The 20,822-nt window shown below is 39.9% G+C and overlaps 1 protein-coding gene across 2 annotated transcripts; it reads left to right on the top strand.

Moving 5' to 3' along the window:
- Positions 1 to 62: 62 nt before the first annotated feature.
- plcd1a (phospholipase C, delta 1a) lies at positions 63 to 20,148 on the top strand. 2 transcript variants are annotated; one of them, XM_080050619.1, is made up of 15 exons: positions 63 to 247; positions 7,296 to 7,454; positions 14,869 to 15,097; positions 15,304 to 15,433; positions 15,566 to 15,797; positions 15,967 to 16,168; positions 16,402 to 16,546; positions 16,679 to 16,831; positions 17,823 to 17,972; positions 18,081 to 18,237; positions 18,331 to 18,447; positions 18,550 to 18,728; positions 19,196 to 19,331; positions 19,500 to 19,649; positions 19,912 to 20,148. In XM_080050619.1, exons 1-15 carry the CDS (start codon positions 217 to 219, stop codon positions 19,998 to 20,000), a joined length of 2,259 nt encoding a protein of 752 aa, XP_079906745.1. In that variant the 5' UTR covers positions 63 to 216; the 3' UTR covers positions 20,001 to 20,148. The 2 variants fall into 2 exon arrangements, with proteins under 2 accessions (XP_079906745.1, XP_079906744.1); XM_080050618.1 differs by lacking the exon at positions 63 to 247 and adding an exon at positions 1,533 to 1,662.
- Positions 20,149 to 20,822: the final 674 nt, after the last annotated feature.

Below are 20,822 nucleotides of genomic sequence, written 5' to 3'. Positions count from 1 at the left end.
GGTGTGGACTGCTGGCTGCATCTGGGCTGGGCTGTCACTCACTGCTCACTGTGTGGCTTGGCTCAGAGGGAGACACTGCTTGGATTTTTCCCAGCCGACGGCCAAACAAGACAAGATTAAGGCTTGTGATATTTCTTAGCGCTAAGCCGACGCTAGTACTGGAGGAGAAGGGGACTTTAGCCTGGTGCATGGAGTATTGTTTTGACTGAAATCAGAATGGAGATCAATGGCACAGCTGCGAAACATGGTGAGTTGGTTTGCGGTGACACACAGATTACAGATGTACTGAACAACTCTTTTAATCCTGCTATAATGTAGAGGTAACCTTTATTGTATAGGTTTATATCAAACTATACATGAAAAAGTAGCCTTGAAAGGGTTTTTTAAAGGGAAAATCGGAGAAAAACTAATCTGTGTAGTATTACAACAGACTTCTTTGTTGTTGGTTTTGGTGCGCCAGACAAATACTTCTAAACAAATGGGAAGTATTTGCCGGGCTACTGATACATCACTGGCTTACCTGTAGCTTTCTGTCATTACATATTTGTGGTTCTGTTTGGTGACATGTCTCTGTTGCCAGGCCAATATCACATTTTACAAAGTAGGTTGAAACCAAATGCATACAGGAGTCATTTATAACCACATGCAGTAAGAGCCTTGGTTTGGGTTGGTGATGATGGGTGAACTCGTACTCAACTGAAATACACACATTTTAAAAGATAAGGGGAAAGTATGGTAGATGTTTTATGATTAAAAAGCATGACATGGAAATCTGTAACCCAAAAAAGTTGGCCAATCAATTCATAGTTTCTTACAACTCCACCATGGGGTGGCACTGTTTCACAGCTCATTGAGGATTCCACAGTATGTCAATATTAGTATTTGAGATTTCGGTCTACCAGTTGTGTTTGGAAATAGATGCAGCAGCAACCCCTGTATGCAGCAGATTGAAAGGAAAAATACATCAAGACATTGCAATATGCATGTTAAGTCTGTAACATCTTTTTTTTCATAGTGCAATGGGAAATCCTTCCTGGAGGGATACTCATTACTGCAAGGAACTAAGAGTGTTAGTGTTTACATAAAACTACTTGAATGGGGCCCATGAAAATATTTCACAAAAACAAAACAAGAAAGGGAAACATGTGTAGCCTACATTGTAAATAAGGTAAATCATTCTTTTAGAAAGAAATGTACTATGTGTCAACACTTTTTAGGGATACTTTTTCACACACACACACACACACACACACACGCGCGCGCGCGCGCACACACACACACACACACACACACACACACACACACACACACACACACACACACACACACAAAACAGAACCTAAGGTTAATTGCAATACCCTTTTCCCTGAGTGTTTAAAGTCTGTGTGCACAGCTGTAGAGTCACCGCTGCAGGAACTAGGCTATAACAGTGCTTTAGACGAGTTTAGACCCGCCCCATGAGGGGGGAACCACTAGGTGCCTACTTCTCTTCCACACCAAGCATTGAACACCGGCTGGATGTTTTCTATATTTTTTACAGTGGAAAAACACGTTATTCCACAATGTCTTGTTTACATAGACGTCCGAAAAGGACACAATCCGAGGAGCAGGCTTTTCAGGAGCAGGTGAACAAGGTTGCGCTGGAGAATGTGAGACGCCTCGGTAAGTGCCCTCGAATAGGTGTGTGTGTGAGAGCCTGAGTTTACGTGCCAGCCCAGCAAAATGACGCGCGCTCCACTTGTTGTGCCAACACGGGCAGGCGCGCGCACACAGACTAATGTTTACATAACCTGTATGGAGAGCAATGTAAATCTGTTCAACATAACTACTGATCAATGATATATAAACCTCGCAGGATCACTTGTTTGTGTTGCTGGAAGGTAACACGTGTAGTGTGTTGATGGTGTGCAGATAAGAGGTGGAATATGCTAGTGGACGACAGCGTTTCAAAATACGTTAACTTTTTTCGGTTAGAATTCAGTGCATGCTGTCTACCTGAGTTGCCATAGGTTAAACACCTTGAAACAATGTTGTATAAAAACAATAAAAGGTTATTTGTTTATTGTCTAGAAAGGAACAAAGCACTTCTCCTGACTTGGGTCTTCACAGTTCCTGCATGTTAAAGCTTCCCTTGCCTGGGGTGATGCATTTTTGTGACATTATGATGGCAGCCCATAGTAGAGAAAAAAGAAAAGAAAAAAAGGTTCCTACTCCTCCCAGGGAGGGGGGGTAACTCCTCTGTAAGTCTCTGCATGTCACTCTGTGCTTCCTGTCTCTTGTGTTGTCTCTTTTAACACAATACAGTAGCTGAGTTTCAGTTATTTAGCTAGAGAAATAAAATGCATGATGTTCTTAAGCACTCCAGTTCAAATAATGCTGGACTATAGTTTGGGGTTATTATTATACAATAGTATAGGAGAGAAATTCAAACGCATTATTTCTTAAATAAAATAAATGAATGGTCTTGAAGCAGAGTGTGTAATTATATACCTAAAGATAGAAACACCTACATGTTCTCAGGTTGTGTGTGCCTCATCAAAGCCTCATCTGTAGCCAATTCCCTGGAGGTACTGTAGACCTTTTACTCCTTGTCATTTGCATTCAAGCTGGCTGTCATCTTGCCTTAACTTGCCTCAACACAAAGTTGGGCAGTAGAGGGGAAATACTTATCCAGTCTTGCATCTGAGACTGATTACTCTGCAACAAAAGAAAACTCCTGATCTGATTCTCATAAAATGTACACCATGACTAATGTGTATGATATGGGAAGAGTTAACGAATCAGTGACATATTCCCTGCACTTCCCTTTTCATAATAAAGCGGCTACGTGCCCCTTTTCTTAAAGTAGACTACATTAAAAAATGGGGGATTGCAAACAATTTTGAAGCTGAAGGAGGCCAAACTGAGCAGAGGCGGTGTTGAAGCTCTCGGGCACGTTTGGCCCAGTCCTCCTCCCTGCCCTACAGATAAAAGCCAAAAAGGCTCATAAACAACCTCTGTGTGAGTCTGTGTGGTACGATCTGGGGGACAAAAATGTGTGTAATGTTTTGGTCCAGCCCACGAACCCTGACACGATTCCAAGCATGCGTTGTAGTGATAGTTATCCTCAGATGCCCGCATGCAGAAGACATGAGTTATACAGCTTTGGTTTATATAGAGGGATATACATTTCAACACAACTGCTCTGTTTTACATTTAACAGCTATTTGTAGCTTGCACAATGGAAAAAAAGCTGAATGTGTGGAGATGGTCCAGCCCAACCCTCATAACACTGATAAACACCAACGTTACTTCACATCTGCACAGATGTAAACAAAATAAAATAAAAATAAATAAAACTCAATATTATTCTGTGATCTTATTGTGGCTTCGTATTGTGCCATACTTAAAAATATGAATCATTCCTCACACACCCTTCCTGGTAAACCATAATCAGTAAATTACTCAAGCTATGATGATAAGCCACTGTTGTGAAACACAAATATATAAAACACAATGACAAGATTCACCACCACTCTTTCATCAACTGAAGTGTCCTCAGACAAAACGAATACAGAATTAAAAAATAAAACTGGGAATATCTATTTTGTGATTGTAAGGTTCACTATGCAGTTTGATGGGAGGGGGATTTGTTTACATTTTCAGAGCAGGCAGATCGTTTTCCAAAACATATTTTTGTTATTAGAATTATTAAAACCCCAAAGTGTTTGTAATAATTAGAACTGAGTCAGGCTTTTTCAAAAGCAGGCAAAGTTTACTTGCAAACAGCAAATGCAAGGGTCAAACAACATGTATCACAAGTGTAGCTTACATGATTGAATACATCGAATGAACAGTGTACAGAGATTATATGTCCGAGAAATGTGTAGGCGTATACACTCGGTTTGTGTGTCCAGCCCGTTTTGCTGGCGAAAGCAGAAACATTTTTAATTAGGCAGATATTCCCAGAAAGTCTTATCAGCAGGTGTTGTTTTTCATACAATGTAATATGGGAGTATCGTGCAAGAAGTCCTTGACCATGTGCTGTGTGTTCACATCTTGCTGTGTGACGAGGCAGTTTCACTTCTTAAGAAAAACATGTTTACCACAGTGTTGTACAACAGAGTTCAATGTGAGGTGAATAGAATGATAGCATTAAAATATTATACAATCATAAGGCAAATTAAATTCTGTTAACATTCCACCCTTTTTTATAATATTTAATGCAACTTTCTTGCAAGAATAGAATGAGCAAATGAGTAAATACGTTTCATTCAAGCAGAAATAATATCAAGTACATCAACATTACAGTTGTGAAATTGCAAGTGTGTGTACTGGTGCAACATCGTCTATGTACAGTTTCAGAGAGGACAGTCTTTTGCAGAAGCCAGGGAACAGGAACCTAGGTCGTCTTGATGGTCTACAAGTCCCTTTGTGGCATTTTGACGCAAAGTGTCCTTCATATTACAGTCACTGGGGGAATGGTTAGGCATTACCATAACCTATTCAGATTGTTCCTCAGTGTCCAATGTGTCCTTATTGAAGCATGCCAGCTTCGTCTTCTCCTTGCACCTGAAAGCAGAATGAATATAGAGCAGTATCATGTTTTTCAAAACAAATGCTCCTTATTCTGCCAGGGTAAACAGCTTCTAAAATATCATCCTATCCGCATTGCTTGCTCTAGATGTCACAATTAACGCATAACAACATTTTAGGATAGGTTTGATTTCATTCTTGAGTTCACATTTTTTGTCTGTGTCGGGTAGAATTCGCACACACATTGTCTGTGTCTGGGCTCAGTTACACACACACACAGTCAGTGAGACAGGCCCTCCCTTTTCTGCATGGGACTGAATCATACACACACAACATTCCTGAGAAGCTCTCTACTTCTCCAAATCTGACATGGTGTTATAGTTTGTTCTTCAAATAACAAAAGTTAACATCTTGGTTAAGTATAGGTGTCTTTACAGTTAACCAGTTTTTGAATCAATTTATATCAACAATACACATTATGATCATATTTTTAGCATAAAAATCCCCTTTAACTTGTAATTCAAATCAAAAGCATTGAACAATTCTTTTTAGTGAACATTTTCATAAAAAGAACACAAAAGGACGCTTGTTTTAAGTTATGCTGGGACTTCAAATGATTGACTGCACCTTTAATTTTTAAGGTTGACTATGGGGCTTGGATTGGCAAGATATTTAGCTCTAAACTTTAAAGCATTTAGCAATTTAGTCAGAACTCTGGTCATCTTTAGGAGACGAGCATTTTATAACCCATCATAACAGCATAACAATTGTATGCACACTTACTAAAACCTTCTTATATCTCCCTTCCCCTACATACTTTTCTTTCTTTATAACATAAACAATCAGTTCCAAACAATCTTTTTCCTCTTACACTTTCAACAACATTCTCTTATTCATCTCTTTGGCCACCACCTTTCTCTTTACTGTTCACTCTTTTACAAGTAATTTAATTTTTAAAATGTAAAATCTAACATTAAATTACCCAGTAATCAATTTAAACAGGGTGAACACCCCTATTCCCTCCAATTGATTAACAAAATTCACCAATTTAAAACTAGAACACCCTATGTGATGTATTCTAAACAAAACTAATAAGTCTACTCTGCAGTTGTAGACTATTGACAAACATAACAAAACAAAACAAATAAACAACCTGTCATAGACTAACTCCCGGGAGCAGTACTATATCCCCAGGTTAAATAACAGAAATTCCAACGATGGCTCTCAAGAAGCCAGATATAAACTTGTTTCCATAAAACCTTCCCAAATTACAAAGAACTCTCAGTCCAATGGAACAAAATATATCTGTCAGAATAAAGGGACCACCCTAATCCCTGGGATTACCTTAATCCCTGAAAATGATCAATTTAACGTGATAAGCAGATATTCTACCCTAGAATATTAGCCCAATAATAAAGGGACCACCCTGGACCCTACACTAATGATCATTTTTGAGACTTTATTTGTTGTGAGTGTATTTTCTCAAACACTACAGGTTGAGATAGTTTTCTCTTTAGTGCATCTTCCCAAACACTACGATCAGTTATTCTCCCCTATGGTAAAACCATGAGAAATACTGCTTCATAAACTAGTTTACCCATACATCACAAGTTATTCTCACCTATGGTAAAACCAAGAGAAATACTGCTTCAAAAACTAGTTTATCTATCTAATACATAAAACAAAGGAACTACCATAATTCCTGGACAAAACAAAACAAAATCAGCTGTTAATATTCACCTGATTTCAAGAAAGCCTCGACTCGCTCAGTTTTGGCTCTGTATTCCGTCACCCCCCCTCCGTCCAAGTCGAGTCTGCTGACGGCCTCTCCCTGTAGCAACGGGCTGGAGGTCTTCTGTGGAGAGTCGCAGACTCCCCCGTCTTCACGTGCAGGCTCTTCTTGTCCAGAGAAGAGGATGTTGGATCCGGCTCGAAGGACCATTTGTTATTAGAATTATTAAAACCCCAAAGTGTTTGTAATAATTAGAACTGAGTCAGGCTTTTTCAAAAGCAGGCAAAGTTTACTTGCAAACAGCAAATGCAAGGGTCAAACAACATGTATCACAAGTGTAGCTTACATGATTGAATACATCGAATGAACAGTGTACAGAGATTATATGTCCGAGAAATGTGTAGGCGTATACACTCGGTTTGTGTGTCCAGCCCGTTTTGCTGGCGAAAGCAGAAACATTTTTAATTAGGCAGATATTCCCAGAAAGTCTTATCAGCAGGTGTTGTTTTTCATACAATGTAATATGGGAGTATCGTGCAAGAAGTCCTTGACCATGTGCTGTGTGTTCACATCTTGCTGTGTGACGAGGCAGTTTCACTTCTTAAGAAAAACATGTTTACCACAGTGTTGTACAACAGAGTTCAATGTGAGGTGAATAGAATGATAGCATTAAAATATTATACAATCATAAGGCAAATTAAATTCTGTTAACAATTTTCTTTACATGTTATTCTTAGCATTGAATAATTCTGTAATGATTTTTTTTGAGGCACCTGGAACCAAAAAAAGTCTAGAATATGTTTATATGTACAGTGTATGTTTAGAATATGTTGTTCTTTACAGCCTTACTGTTGTAAACAGCAACAGTTAAACAGTAACTTTTAGGAAGCTTTCAAACTTAAAACATTTTTCCAGGGATCCAATTTTCCTGTGAGGAAAGTTTGTTTATTCAGTTATGAGAATATAAACGTTAGCACATTTTCACTTCTCTGTATGTTATAATGTATAATTGGTGTATGACCTTTTTCAACCCTCATTCCTTCTGCAGGTTTGGAGGGAGATGCAGATCTGCAGTTCTTGCTGGTCGGTGGGAAGCTGATCAAAGTTCGCTCCAGCTCCTGGAAGAAGAACCGCTTCTTCAAACTGCAAGAAGACTGCAAAACGTTTTGGCACGAGTCCCACCGACCATTCAGAAGAAACCAGACCTGTGAGTGTCGTCTTCTGCTGGGTCACATGTGTTTTTTTGCATAATACGTTTGTGTTTGAGCCAAATAGGATTTAATTAGCATGATTCACAAATATGAATTGTGAGACATTCTTCCATGAGCTCTGTAGGTTATTTTTATTGGGCTATATCCTTCCACTTTCTCTTTTGACCTTTACGCCCCTTCTTCTATTTTTCGGTCAAGTTAAGAGAGTTCTCCTTTCAGATCTCAACAATAGCTTTTTGCTTTAAAGCACGCACATAACACACACACACCTTTCAAATCCCTCTAGTGCTCTCCAGAATATGTGAGTAAAGGGTGGGTAAAATGGAAACAACTCCTCTCAAGGATACTGCAGAATGAACGGAAAATACGAGTGTGCATCCTGACTTGTTTTTTCCACTTGTGTGTGTGCTTGAGATCACTTTCCCCAATGGTTTCTGGTTCAGTTATTCGCAGACAGGGTGTGAATGTAAGATATACTTCCTCTTGCTAGACCAATGGTATAGGTCTTATCCCCCCCCCCCCCCTCCTGCTGCTGCTGCTACCAGGCCTGATAACCCCTGCCCCAAGTCGAAGCCTTGAACAAACACTGGAAGACAATGTTGTCACCTTATATCCACCATACAGACAGTTTGGATACACACTCAGAGGTGATATTATAGGCAAGGCAAGGCAAGTTTATTTATATAGCACAATTCAGACACAAGGCCATTCAAAGTGCTTTACAGGGGCAAGATTAAAATACACAATACACATTAGAAATGCGAATGAATAAAACATTTAAAAGCGAATTAATAACATTTAAAAATTGCAGGTTAAAATGGAAACATAAAAGACTTCAGACTTGATTTAAAAGAGCTGAGAGTTGCAGCAGACCTCAAGTTCTCTGGGAGTTTGTTCCAGAGATTTGGTGCATAAAAACTAAAAGCTGCTTCTCCTTGTTTAGTCCTAACTCTAGGGACTGTAAGTAGACCTGTCCCAGACGACCTAAGCGCTCTGGACGGCTCATAACGTATCAGCAGATCGGTAATATATTTTTGGCCCTAGACCATTTAGGGCTTTATAAACCAACATCAGTATTTTGAAATCAATTCTTTGAGTGACAGGAAGCCAGTGTAAGGACCTCAGAACTGGGGTAATGTGATCCACTTTTTTGGTCCTAGTGAGGACTCGAGCAGCAGCGTTCTGAATTAGCTGAAGCTGTCTGATAGATTTTTTTGGAAGGCCAGCAAGGACACTGTTACAGTAGTCAAATCTATTAAAGATAAATGCATGGACAAGTTTTTCTAAATCTTGCTGAGACATAAGCCCTTTAATTTTTGATATATTTTTAAGGTGGTAATAGGCTGATGTATTAATTGATTTAATGTGTTTTTTGAAATTCAAGCCTGAGTCTATGACAACACCAAGATTTCTGGCTTGGTGTGTGGTTTCTAGCATAACAGATTTAAGCTCTGCACTGACTTTTAATTGTTCATCTTTGGCACCAAAGACAATTACTTCGTTTTTGTCGTTGTTTAATTGAAGAAAACTTTGGCACATCCAATCATTGATTTGTTCAATGCACTTACTTAGTGTTTGAATTGGACTATAGTCACCTGGTGATATGGTTATGTAAATTTGTGTGTCGTCTGCATAATTGTGGTAGCATAATTTGTTCTTATTCATAATCTGAGCTAGTGGGAGCATGTAGATGTTAAACAGAAGAGGCCCAAGAATGGAACCTTGGGGAACCCCACATTCAATATTTGTTCGCTCTGATGTGAAATTGCCTATTGACCTATTGATTATTATACTATCTATGCTATTGACACACAGCATTCTCTGTCCTTTAAGTAGGATTCAAACCAGCTTAGCACAGTTCCAGAAAGTCCAACCCAGTTTGCAAGGCGATCTAGTAATATGTTGTGGTCAACTGTGCCGAAAGCAGCACTGTGATCCAGTAAAACTAAGACAGAACTTTTGCCACTGTCTGTGTTTAAGTGGATGTCATTGAGGACCTTAACCAGAGCGGTCTCAGTGCTGTGGTGTTGTCGAAAACCTGACTGGAAGACATCAAAGCAGTTATTCATTGCTAAGTAGTTATTTAGCTGTTGATAAACAACTTTTTCAATGATTTTGCTTAGAAATGGAAGGTTAGATATGGGGCTATAATTGTTCATGAGTGATGTATCTAAATTGTTCTTTTTTAGGAGTGGCTTAATGACTGCTGTTTTCAGGGCCTGTGGGAATACACCGGTGCGAAGGGACATGTTTACAATTTGTAAAACAGAGGCCAAACAGCTAAAAACGGTTTTAAGGAAGCCTCTGGGCAGAATGTCAAGGCAACAGGAAGAGGAGTTCAGGTGTTGTATAATGTCCTCCAGGTTTTTGTGGTTGATCAGATAAAATTCTGTCATTTTATTTGCATTGATTTTAAGTGGGCACAGGGAAAACACATATGTTGAACTTGGTATTGATGCGGTGACCGCTTGTCTAATTTTGTGAATTTTGTCTGCGAAAAAGGAGGCAAATTCATTGCAGGCTCTTGTGGAAAGATGTTCAGATGCTACTGGCACAGGGGGGTTTGTTAATCTGTCGACAGTCGGAAATAGGGCATGTGCATTGTTGTTGTTTTTGGTAATGATGTCAGAAAAGAAAGACTGCCTTGCACTTTTCAGCTCTGAGTTATAAGTGCAAAGTTTCTCTTTGAAGATGTCATAATGAACCTGGAGATTAGTTTTTCGCCACTTGCGTTCTGCTTTACGGCACTCTCTTTTTTCTAGTCTGACCTGCGGGGCATTTCTCCAGGGAGATCTTTTCTTACGAGAGACAACCTTAATTTTAGTGGGTGCAATAGCATCTATAACGCTTGTAATTTTGTCGTTAAAGTTGTCTAAAAGCTCATTAACTGAGTTACAGGGGGAGGGGGTATTGAAGAAAAGGCTTGAATAAATGTTTCACTGGTATTTTCTGTAATATACCGTTTTTTGATTACTTTTGATTGATCAGTTGTGTGGACAGAAGTTGTACTCTCAAAAAATACACTGTAGTGGTCTGAGAGACCCATATCAGTCACCCCCACTTTTGAGATATTCATGCCCCTGGAAATGATAAGATCCAAAGTGTATCCTTTGTTATGTGTGGGCTGGTCCACATGCTGTTGTAATCCAAAGTTTTCAAGGACACAGCACAGTTCTTTCGCCTCGGGTTTGTCAATATGAATATTTAAGTCTCCCACAATTAATAAACAGTCAAATTCAATACAGATGACAGATAGCAGCTCAGCAAAATCATGAAAAAAGCTTGTGCAGTATTCCGGAGCTCTATAGATATTGATGTAAATAGCTTTAGAGGCTGAATTTAACTGGAGAGCCACATACTCAAACGAATCAAAATTTCCACAAAACATCTTTTTGCATTGTAGAGATTCATTAAACAAAATAGCAACCCCCCCTCCTTTTTTATGCACTCTGGATTCACTCACAAAATTGTAATTTGGGGGGGCGGACTCTATGAGAACAGCTGAGCTGTTATCTTGGTCTAACCAAGTTTCAGTTAAAAACATAAAATTAAGATTGTGCCTAGTAATAAGATCAATAATTAAAAGATTTTTACCTGCCAAGGATCTGATGTTTAATAAAGCTAAATTTAGTGTGTTAGAAGCATTGTCAGCCTGATTTATTTCAGCACAGTGTGGCTGAAGAGGAATGCTTATCAGATTTGATACATTTACAGGATTTAAGAGTTTCCTGTTTCTTGAGATAAACTTTGAGAAACAGGGCCCCGGCTTATCCTGTGAGTCGAAGGCGATAACTGTGTAGCCGCGGCCCGGTTCGTATCAACACGTGCTGACATCATCAAGGCAAGGCAAGGCAAGTTTCTCTACACAGCACGATTCAGACACACGGCTATTCAAAGTCTCCCGAGCCTGATGATGATGACGTATCAGAGGGGGTGTGCGTGGAGGGGTGACGAGCCGGGCGCTGTGGCTAAGAGTGACGAGTTAAGGGGGAGTGGATTGACGTTCACGGGGGTGGGGAGTACATACGATTTCCATGAACTCCGGCTCAAGAGAGGATGAAGAAAGGGTGGTTGTAGGAGAGAAAGTAGGAGAGAGAGGTGGCCATGTGAATGGTCATACGTCAAAGCAATTTTTTTGTAAAATTACCACAGTCTCTTAAACATGGGCCTTGTCGTATCAGCAGGCATTTCCTTGTTTACTGAAATAAGCTGCCATTTTTTTTATTGCTTTCCTGTGGGCTTTGGCAATCAACATTCACCAAATATCTCTAAAGTGATTTGGCATAAGGGGAGATAGTGTGGGAGGACAGCACGTATTGTTTTGTTTTTTTACACACTTTTTGTTTCAGATTAATCTGCTGCAATAGGTTTGTCTTTTTTATCAGCGTGTGGTCCTGCTAAACGTTGTCATTCTGTTTCTCCTGATTGTAATTCTGCGTCTTTTGTCAACACTGATTGTATCCATGAGAGCCGGGACGCATTGCATGCTGGGAGATGGATCTCTGCTCTGTTGCTCCTACTGAGGATTAACCCTTTAAACCCCTTTCCATTCATTACATTTTTTTCAGTAACTTCCTTCATATCCAAATAGAGACTCTGAAGAAGATGTTTATTTATGTTGTTCATCCCCTTTATAGTCAAATCTACAGTGTTTTTCTGGGTTTCATAAATAAATTTGACTCGTCTTAACTAAATTCAATGTTTGTAAGTAGTGCTGGATGTCATTTGAGAGGGTTCCATATCCATGGAGTAATGACATCTTACTCTTGCTATTGATGCCAAAACAATATAGCCTACTATGAAGTTAATAGTATATTGTTTTGGTAGTTAATAGTATTAACTACCTTTTGGATATCGACATCGATATGACACTTTGCCTGAATGAACTCTAATATTGTCTAAACTTAGAAGCTTCCTCATTTAGGTCAAGAAGGGTCTGATTATATATTTTTGACGCCTCAAACTATTCAGTGCTGCGGACCCATTTCTGGCAATTCTCCCAAAAGATTTCAGATGTACTGCCTGTAAATCATCAAGTGAAAAAGTCTATTTTTCTGGTTAGCGTATCATCAGTTCCAGTAGACAGTATAGAGCACTGTTTCATTGGCCTGCCTCTTTTCCCACGCTCAATGGCAACCTCACAAGCCATTTATACACACAGACACACATGCATGTACACACTGTCGGATAAAGGTGATGGTTACAAAAAAAGAAAACAGTCAAACATATTTACAGACCTATCAGATCATAATGTGACTAAACGTTACGCATGGGCTCAAATTCAAACAAGCCTAACAGATAGGGTTAGTTGGAGGTTATTGTTTTGCTTTGCCACAACAATTTGTGTATGATCTACATCTGTTTATTTCCCACCTCAGTCCTGAGTTGAATATTAACCATAAGGTCAAGAGCTCTCATTCAATCACGGACATGGCTAACTAACACTCCAACTCACTGGGACACACACACCCTCGTCACTGCTAGATGTTGTCTTCCCTTTGAAGAAAAGAGTTTTAGGAAAAACAGCAGCATGATCCCGCATGAACTTTGTCTGGGCATGCACAATCCCGTCATTGTGTGACATTTTGATCTGGTATTCAAGCAATGCCAGTGTGCTGTACGGATGACATGACTTGGACATTGTGGTCCGGCTCTCCAGATGGGCTTTCTCTGAAAATGGTCCAAATTCACAACCCTAAATTCCTGCTCAGTGGTGTGTTTTGCTGGGGGGATTAAGTGCGTGCACCGATTAAGCAAACACTCCTCTTCTGATTGGTGCCTCTGAGGTATTTTGTTCATCCAGTATGTCAGCTGAGTGTAGGCTACAACACCACACAGCTTTTGGGTGTGTTTCGGCCCCACCGCCCACTCACTGTTTTTCTTCAAGTAGCCTGACCTTCAGATTCATCCTGCGCCCCTAGACAGTCTCTCAGAACAATGGCTGCTCTTCACTAGACTCTGCAACATTGGAATTTAAAGGGTAGAAAGAAACACTGTGATTGTAACCCCAGCGTCAACATATGGCCTCTTAGCTAAGCCTGTGGTCTTTGGTGTTTTGTGACCAGTGTGGTTTCTGCCATTTAGCATGATTACAGCATGCGTGGCCGTGCACGCTCATCCGTACATTAAGCTGCATCACAACAGAGGTGGCCCCCAGGCGTATGGGTTCAAATGGCCTGTGGGTGTAGAGTGCTTGTATTTGCGTGGGTGTGTCTAATACAGCATCTTTTTAGTCCTGGTAATGTTGATAATATTATTTTATCCTTGAGTCCATGTGTTGCCCACATGTTTTTGAGGCAAGGAGATTAAGTGAGGTCAGGTTAAATCTTGTTAAGTGCAGTAATCAAATCTCCATGGAATGTGTTTGGGTTGTTCAGTAGACACCAACAAAATGTCTAAGAGACTATGCGTGTGTTTAAGAGACGATCTCTAAGGGACGGTCTCAGAGGGCTCTAATGCTGTTTAGGTGAAATTGCTCATTTTTGGGGAAAAAGATTCAGGATCAAGATAATGTAGTCATGCAACAGTTTTGGTACTTGCGAGTTGTTAGAAGGAGTTTTGCATTCATTTTCTTGAGGATCTTCTTTTGTTGAAGGCAAACTTGAAGTTTCCCTCAGGTCCACTATGCGTTTTAGCGGCTACTTTTTGCCTAGGGATAGTATCCCCAAAGTTAGTTATTACTGCTTAAAGAAACATTTCTTTGGGATCAAATGATAAGCTTTCCCTTCTCCCTATACATCCTAACAACATTCAGTGTGGTTGAGGGCTGTTGGTAAAGAGTGACTGTACATGTTTTTATCTGACTTGTATGTGAAGGCCACAGAAGGAATCAACAAACTCAAAACATAAGCTTTCCTACAGATAGCATTTTTAAAAAAACTGTTCGGCTCTGTGTTGCTGTCTGCTGCTCTAAGATACTTAGCTAAAGTGGGCTAACTGTTTTTCTCTAATGATAAAAGGCTAAATTAAAGTACAATTACTGATTTTTTTTCTTTTTGGGGCTGCTCTAAATGACAAAACATGATTTCTTTTTTTCAAACAGCTAGGGCCTACATATAAAAATATAATAGTAAGCTTATCATGCATTATTTGTGTAAGCTTATGTATTATAAAATAATTACTTCTCTTTGTGACAGACAGAGCCTGATTTGATTTTGTATGTAATGCAGACTGGGAGTTTCCTTCCATTGACTAATCAATTTGTTAAAGCTTTAAATAGAGTCTTCACTCCACTTACTGGTAGGTATCTCACCTAACACAGCATGTTGAAATATGGTTGAGACTTGTTTAGGCTTGACTCTGAGTACTCTCAAGGTTTAATATGCAAATCCCAGTTTTTACCAAGATAGCACTTTGCCGCGCCTCAAGGGGCCAGCATTTTCTTACTAATCCCTTCCTTTTTCCAAACAGTTACCATTGATGACATTGATTCAGTGCGCAAGGGCCGTCAGTCTGAGGGGCTTAATAAACACACTCAACCCACCGTTGAAGAACAGTGCTTCTCCATCATCTTCAAGGGCCGCAAGAAGAATCTCGACCTGATCGCAGGGAGCGCTGCAGAGGCAAAACAGTGGGTCAGTGGCCTGGACAAGATCATAACCAACATGCGCAACCTCACTCGCAAGGAGAAGAGTGAGCAGTATCCTTTATCAAGTCTGAAATTGGGAAATTAGTGTGAATAAATGTTTTAATACACGTTTTTGTTATGGTTGAACTCTTTAGATTAGACGAGTGCTTTTCTACATTCCCAGATGGGTTGTTTTGTTCTTTGTTGTACGGAGTTGAGTTGTGTACTTGGTCAGAATCAGGCGCAGAATAAACCCAAACCTTACATCTAAATGCCAGCTGGATCATCAACTGCATGCGAAAAGCAGACAAGAATGAAGACAACAAGATGAACCTGAAGGAGCTCAAGCACTTTATGCGACAGATCAACGTCGAAGTGGACGACACTTACGCGGAGGAAATCTTCAAAGTGAGTCAGAAAAAATGCAGCATCTATTTTAAGTTCAACATATTATCCATCAAGTACATGGTTTGTCAAAATGAAAAAAATTAAACGTGTCCGGTTGATTGCTTGTCTAATCCACCGTGTCATGTTGCATAGAAATGTGACACGTCCAAATCAGGCTCCTTGGAGGGCTCGGAGATCAAGCACTTCTATGACGTGCTGACACACCGGGAGGAGGTAGATGTCATTTATGCGGAATTCGCCGAATCAGACGGTCAGATGAGCACCAGAGACCTGCTCAACTTCCTGTTGAATGAGCAGAGGGAGGAGAAGGCTTCAATGGGAGACGCTCTCAAGCTGATTGAAAAATACGAAGTGGATGAGACAGGTAGGGTTAACTGGGAAACAGAATGACTAGCCTCCACTCGAGTATTGAGAGACACATTTGCTTGCTATAAGGTCTGCTTTACAATTATTTGAACATACTATAATTGCTTTTTTATGTACTTCATGTATCTTTTAATATTCATAGTGTCTGTCGATCCTTTGTCCACCAGCAAAGCAGCAGAAGCGCATGAGCAAAGACGGCTTCCTGATGTACCTGCACCACGAGGAGTGCTCCATTCTCAACCCAGAACACAAACTAGTGTATCAGGACATGCACCAGCCCCTCAACCATTACTACATCTCCTCCTCACATAACACATACCTGATGGAAGACCAACTCAGGGGTCCCAGCAGCACAGAAGCCTACATAAAGTGAATACTTTTACCAGCATAATGTACATAATGTTAACTTAAGGCAACTGAATTCCCGATAACAGCTTTATGTACGCCCCCAATAGTTCCTTAACCCTTTATGAGTACTATGTCAAGACCAGGAACCTTTGTTTAGGGTTCAGGTACTTCTAACAAGGAACTATAATAGGGGGGAAGTTCCTGGAAAGGGCAATGGTGTCCGGGATTTCAAGAAAGTTTTCTTTCTTTTGTAGAGCACTGATGAAGAGTTGTCGCTGTGTGGAACTGGACTGTTGGGATGGGAATAACGGTGAACCTGTTATCTACCACGGCTATACACTCACATCCAAAGTTCTTTTCCGGGACGTCATCAAAGCCATCGGGGAATACGCCTTCAAAGTATGCCAGACATTTTATGACCAATAAGAAAAGGATATCTCAAGCTGATCGTTGCAATTACTTTTCATTCAAGTTGTTCTTGTTCATGCAATTACAGAGAGGCTGAATACATATTTTTTCTTTGCGTTCCAGACATCCGACTACCCAATCATCCTGTCCCTGGAGAACCACTGCTCGGTGGAGCAACAGAAGCTCATGGCCCACTACTTGATCTCCATCCTGGGTGATGCTTTGGTCACACAGCCCCTGGGCCATACCATGCCCACCAACTTCCCCTCACCTGAGGTCAGTGGCCGTTCACCTCATCTCACTGAATCGTATTACATAACAATCAAAGTCTGTTGGGCCTTGCGGTAAATACACTCCCAAACAAACACCAAAGGAAGACCACGCCTAAAAAAATTCTGTCTTCTAAGTTAACAAAACAATATGGCAGATTTATTTTCCTGTTTACTTTATCTTGACTATAAGATTTGTCTGGGGGAAGGAAGCTGACGAGATTAAAGTAAATCCCGTCCTCATTAAGTGAGCACCAAATGAATTAGTATATTACCACATAATCAAAACGGCATCTATCTCAAGCCTCTGCTCCTCCTCTATGTGTTGATAATGTTGGCACACAAGATCCAAAGTTTTCAATTACTACAGCGTGTCTCAGTGACCAGTTGTTTATTAACTTATGAAGTCTTACAACATCTAAGTGTTAGGCTCGGCAGGGTGTGAGAAGAACACCTAGTCTGATTAGAGGGGTGGAATATTATTTGTATGCAAACAGAGGTTGGCATTAAGTGTTTGTTCACAAGGTGTGCAATAAAACATTAATTTAGCATTGTTGTTTCTGGGTTCATGAATGTGGGTTTACACTATACCTCATCTACCTCTCAGATGTTTTTGCCTCTTTCAAAGAGCCTTGAGGCCTTTTTCCTCTTCCCTCCTTAAACCTTATACTTCCTATGACAGAAAGGACATGTATGACTGCCGGGTGGATTCTTTATTATTATTTATTGAAGGAGAGACACACAAAGAGGGGTAACATAGGCACATCAAACCATCTTGCATTGACATTCCCAAGCCCCTGTGGGTAACCCTGTTCAAATTTAGCACCTATAGGATGAATGTTTGTGGCATTGTCAGCCTCAAATGAAAATGATAATTGTGCATTTCAAAACATTTTTCTCTTTAGTCATTGGCTGTTGAGAGGTCGGGACTAGCAGTCACCAATAACACATTGCGTTGCATAACAACACATGCAAACACATTGTCTGTTTCTGTGCAGGAGCTGAAGGGCAAGATCCTCATCAAAGGAAAGCGAGTGAACAAACTGGATGCCGTCGTCAACAATAACAACACCATGGAGGCGGACACTGTGTCTGAGGAGGATGAGGCTGCAGATTGTAAAGAGGATGGCCACAAATCCAAATCAAAGGTGTGTGAAGTGATTCTTACTATTCATTTGTAATACATGTTTTTTTTAAATATACAGTTTTGCGGAATGAGTAGAACAAAACAGAGCCACTCTCCCGTCTCCTTTCAGAAATCGAAGATCAAACTTGCCAAAGAGCTCTCAAACATCGTCATCTACTGCAAGAGTGTCCATTTCAATGGCTTTGAACATGCCAAGGACTGCCAAGCCTTCTACGAGATGTCTTCTTTCAAGGAGAGTAAGGCTTTCAACCTGGCTGAGACTTCAGGTAAACACGGCATTTTACTAACCATACTGACAAACAAGATCATAATTTCTGTTTTTGTGTGTTGAGGGATCGATTTTTAATGTGTTTTCGTAGCTACTGCCTACATCCATCACAACATGGACAAACTCAGTAGGATCTACCCAGCTGGCTCCAGAACTGACTCCTCCAACTATAACCCGGTGCCCATGTGGAATGTTGGCTGCCAGATAGGTACGATCACATAATGCATACATCCAGCCATTTGTATATAAAGTGTTGTTGTTAAATTAAATGAAAGGCTTCACTCTATGTTCTCTGTGATGTGGTTTTTAGTGGCATTGAACTTCCAGACTCCATCCAAGGAGATGCACTTGAACCAGGGTCGGTTTCTGCCAAATGGTTCTTGTGGCTACATCCTGAAACCTGAATATATGAGAAGCCTGTCCTCTCAGTTTGATCCAAATACACTTTCCAAAGGGCCCTGGTTAAAGAAGAAGACCTTTCATGTCATGGTGAGAGTTATTCAATCTTAAAACTGAAAGATGACAAGGTCTTAGTTAGATTCAAAGGTGCCTTGTGGAGTTTCCTTTCCTGCAATCTTCAAATCACTTTCACTCTTGTGGCACCACCTGTCGACCAGCTGAGAAATCATTTGCAGGAATGCCTATTGTTTTACCTGTGTGCTTGTGAACATGCAAACAAAATGTGGACTTGCGCACACAACAAAGTGGGGACTTGTGGACATACCAAACAAAGTGGGGACTTGTGTACATACATACCAACTAAGTGGGGACCTACGCAGAAACCAATTGCTACAAAGTGCTAGTACTCAAAAACTCCACAGAGTACATTTGGGTTGTTATATTTGAATTTGTATTTTAAAAACTCTGACCCATATGCTCCAGACATGAATTTTTCCCTTTTATTTTATATTTTGTATTTTTGTAATTGTTTGTGTTTCGTGTCCCAAAAACAAAAGGTGATCTCAGCTCAGCAGTTACCTAAACTGAACAAGGACAAAAACAAATCCATCGTTGACCCTCTGGTGAGAGTTGAGATCTTTGGTGTCCCAGCAGACAAGGCCAGCAGAGAGACAAACCACATTAACAACAATGGTTAGTAGAACACACATTAACAGATATTGATACACACAATTGTCCATACCTAACTTATCAAGCTGTTCTCTGAACAAACAAATGTCTCACAATGTGCCGGAAACTGAAATGATAAATAAACGGTATATTAGAGAGAGGCATTAGCTGAACAACAGTCCATCCCTGCAGGGTTCAACCCAAATTGGAACGAGAGCTTCCAGTTTGACATCCACGTCCCAGAGCAGGCCATGGTGCGATTTGTGGTGGAGGACTATGACTCAACCTCCCAGAATGATCTCATCGGGCAATACTGTCTACCACTCACCAGCGTACAGAACGGTAACAAAGACCTGCAGCTCAAAAAAACATTAGGCGCTGAAGGGGAGAAAAACTTCTTCATGTCCAGATGTTTGCAGGAATTTGAAATGTCATGATTTTAAATTAAGACAGATAATAATTATATATATTATCATTGTTAAATAACAACTGTTTTTTTTGTCATTGTTGAGCCTTAACTTTGCTCAATGTGTTGCAATGTATGAATCGGTTTTTGACTCAGATTTGCAGACTAAGCTAAAACTCCCTTCCTGTTTTTTTCCAGGATACCGGCACGTGCCTCTGCTCACCAAGAGAGGGGATGTCATCTGCTCAGCCGGACTGTTCGTGCATATCATGCTCATCGACGCTTAGCAAGGCTTGTGTCGGGAGAATTTTCACGCAAGCTATAGCGTTGCTCTGAAAACTCTAAAGGAATTTGCCTACTTTTAAAGCTAAATAATACAACTGTAAATAAATATTTTATAAGACGTTTCATCGAAAGAAAAAAAACACAAGTCATCTATCATGATTCACCATTGCCTGTGTAATGCTTTCCTGTCATTATATAATTGTATCTTTTTTTAAAGAAAAGTACTTGTATTTTAACAAAGCTAGAGTGTGAATTAATGTGAACAAACGGAGAAGTGAAAGAGCATTGTAGTAAATTAAGTTATTAAACTGTGTAAATGTGCCACACTGGGAAGAGGTACATATGAAATAGAGAAAGGGGAGAATTCCAGCTGTAGATATACTGGCTGTGTAATGTCTGAATAGTATTTAAATCTTCATATATTTCTTTAGGGTTTATATTTCCTTTCAGCACCAGGCAAATCACGCTCATGCTCGTGGACACAATGTATTGACAAAGAACAAAAGAAGCACTCAGCTGTTTTAATGTTTTAGGAACTACCGACTCTAACAAGCCTTGATTTACGTTTGATTTATTTAAATGCCGTGAAGATGTTGGACACAACGTCTAGGACAACAGTATGAACAGTTTGATATCAAAAGGTTAAACAGACTTAAATCATTTATAACTTCCCTTTTAAAGTTGATGTGATAAGCATATAAAACATTACTGTATCATATGATTATTCTCTTCTCTAAAAATATTGAAGCTTATTTTACCTGGTTTTATTTTACTTCATGTCAAACTAATTCTAAATCATATGTTGTTTTTGATTGTCATCATGT

This window comes from Ammodytes marinus (genome assembly GCF_949987685.1).
Source record: "Ammodytes marinus genome assembly, chromosome: 21".
NCBI classification, from domain to species: Eukaryota; Metazoa; Chordata; class Actinopteri; order Uranoscopiformes; family Ammodytidae; genus Ammodytes; species Ammodytes marinus.
Note: the sequence above shows the minus strand (reverse complement) of the source record. Positions and strands in the feature narration are given on the sequence as shown.

Bases quoted from the DNA above. Each gene is read 5' to 3' on its own strand.
- plcd1a (XM_080050618.1), top strand. From the start codon at position 1,563: ATGTCTTGTTTACATAGACGTCCGAAAAGGACACAATCCGAGGAGCAG. The intron at 15,798-15,966 runs GTAGGGTTAACT...TTTGTCCACCAG, and splicing joins ATACGAAGTGGATGAGACAG to CAAAGCAGCAGAAGCGCATG. The intron at 16,547-16,678 runs GTATGCCAGACA...TTTGCGTTCCAG, and splicing joins TCGGGGAATACGCCTTCAAA to ACATCCGACTACCCAATCAT.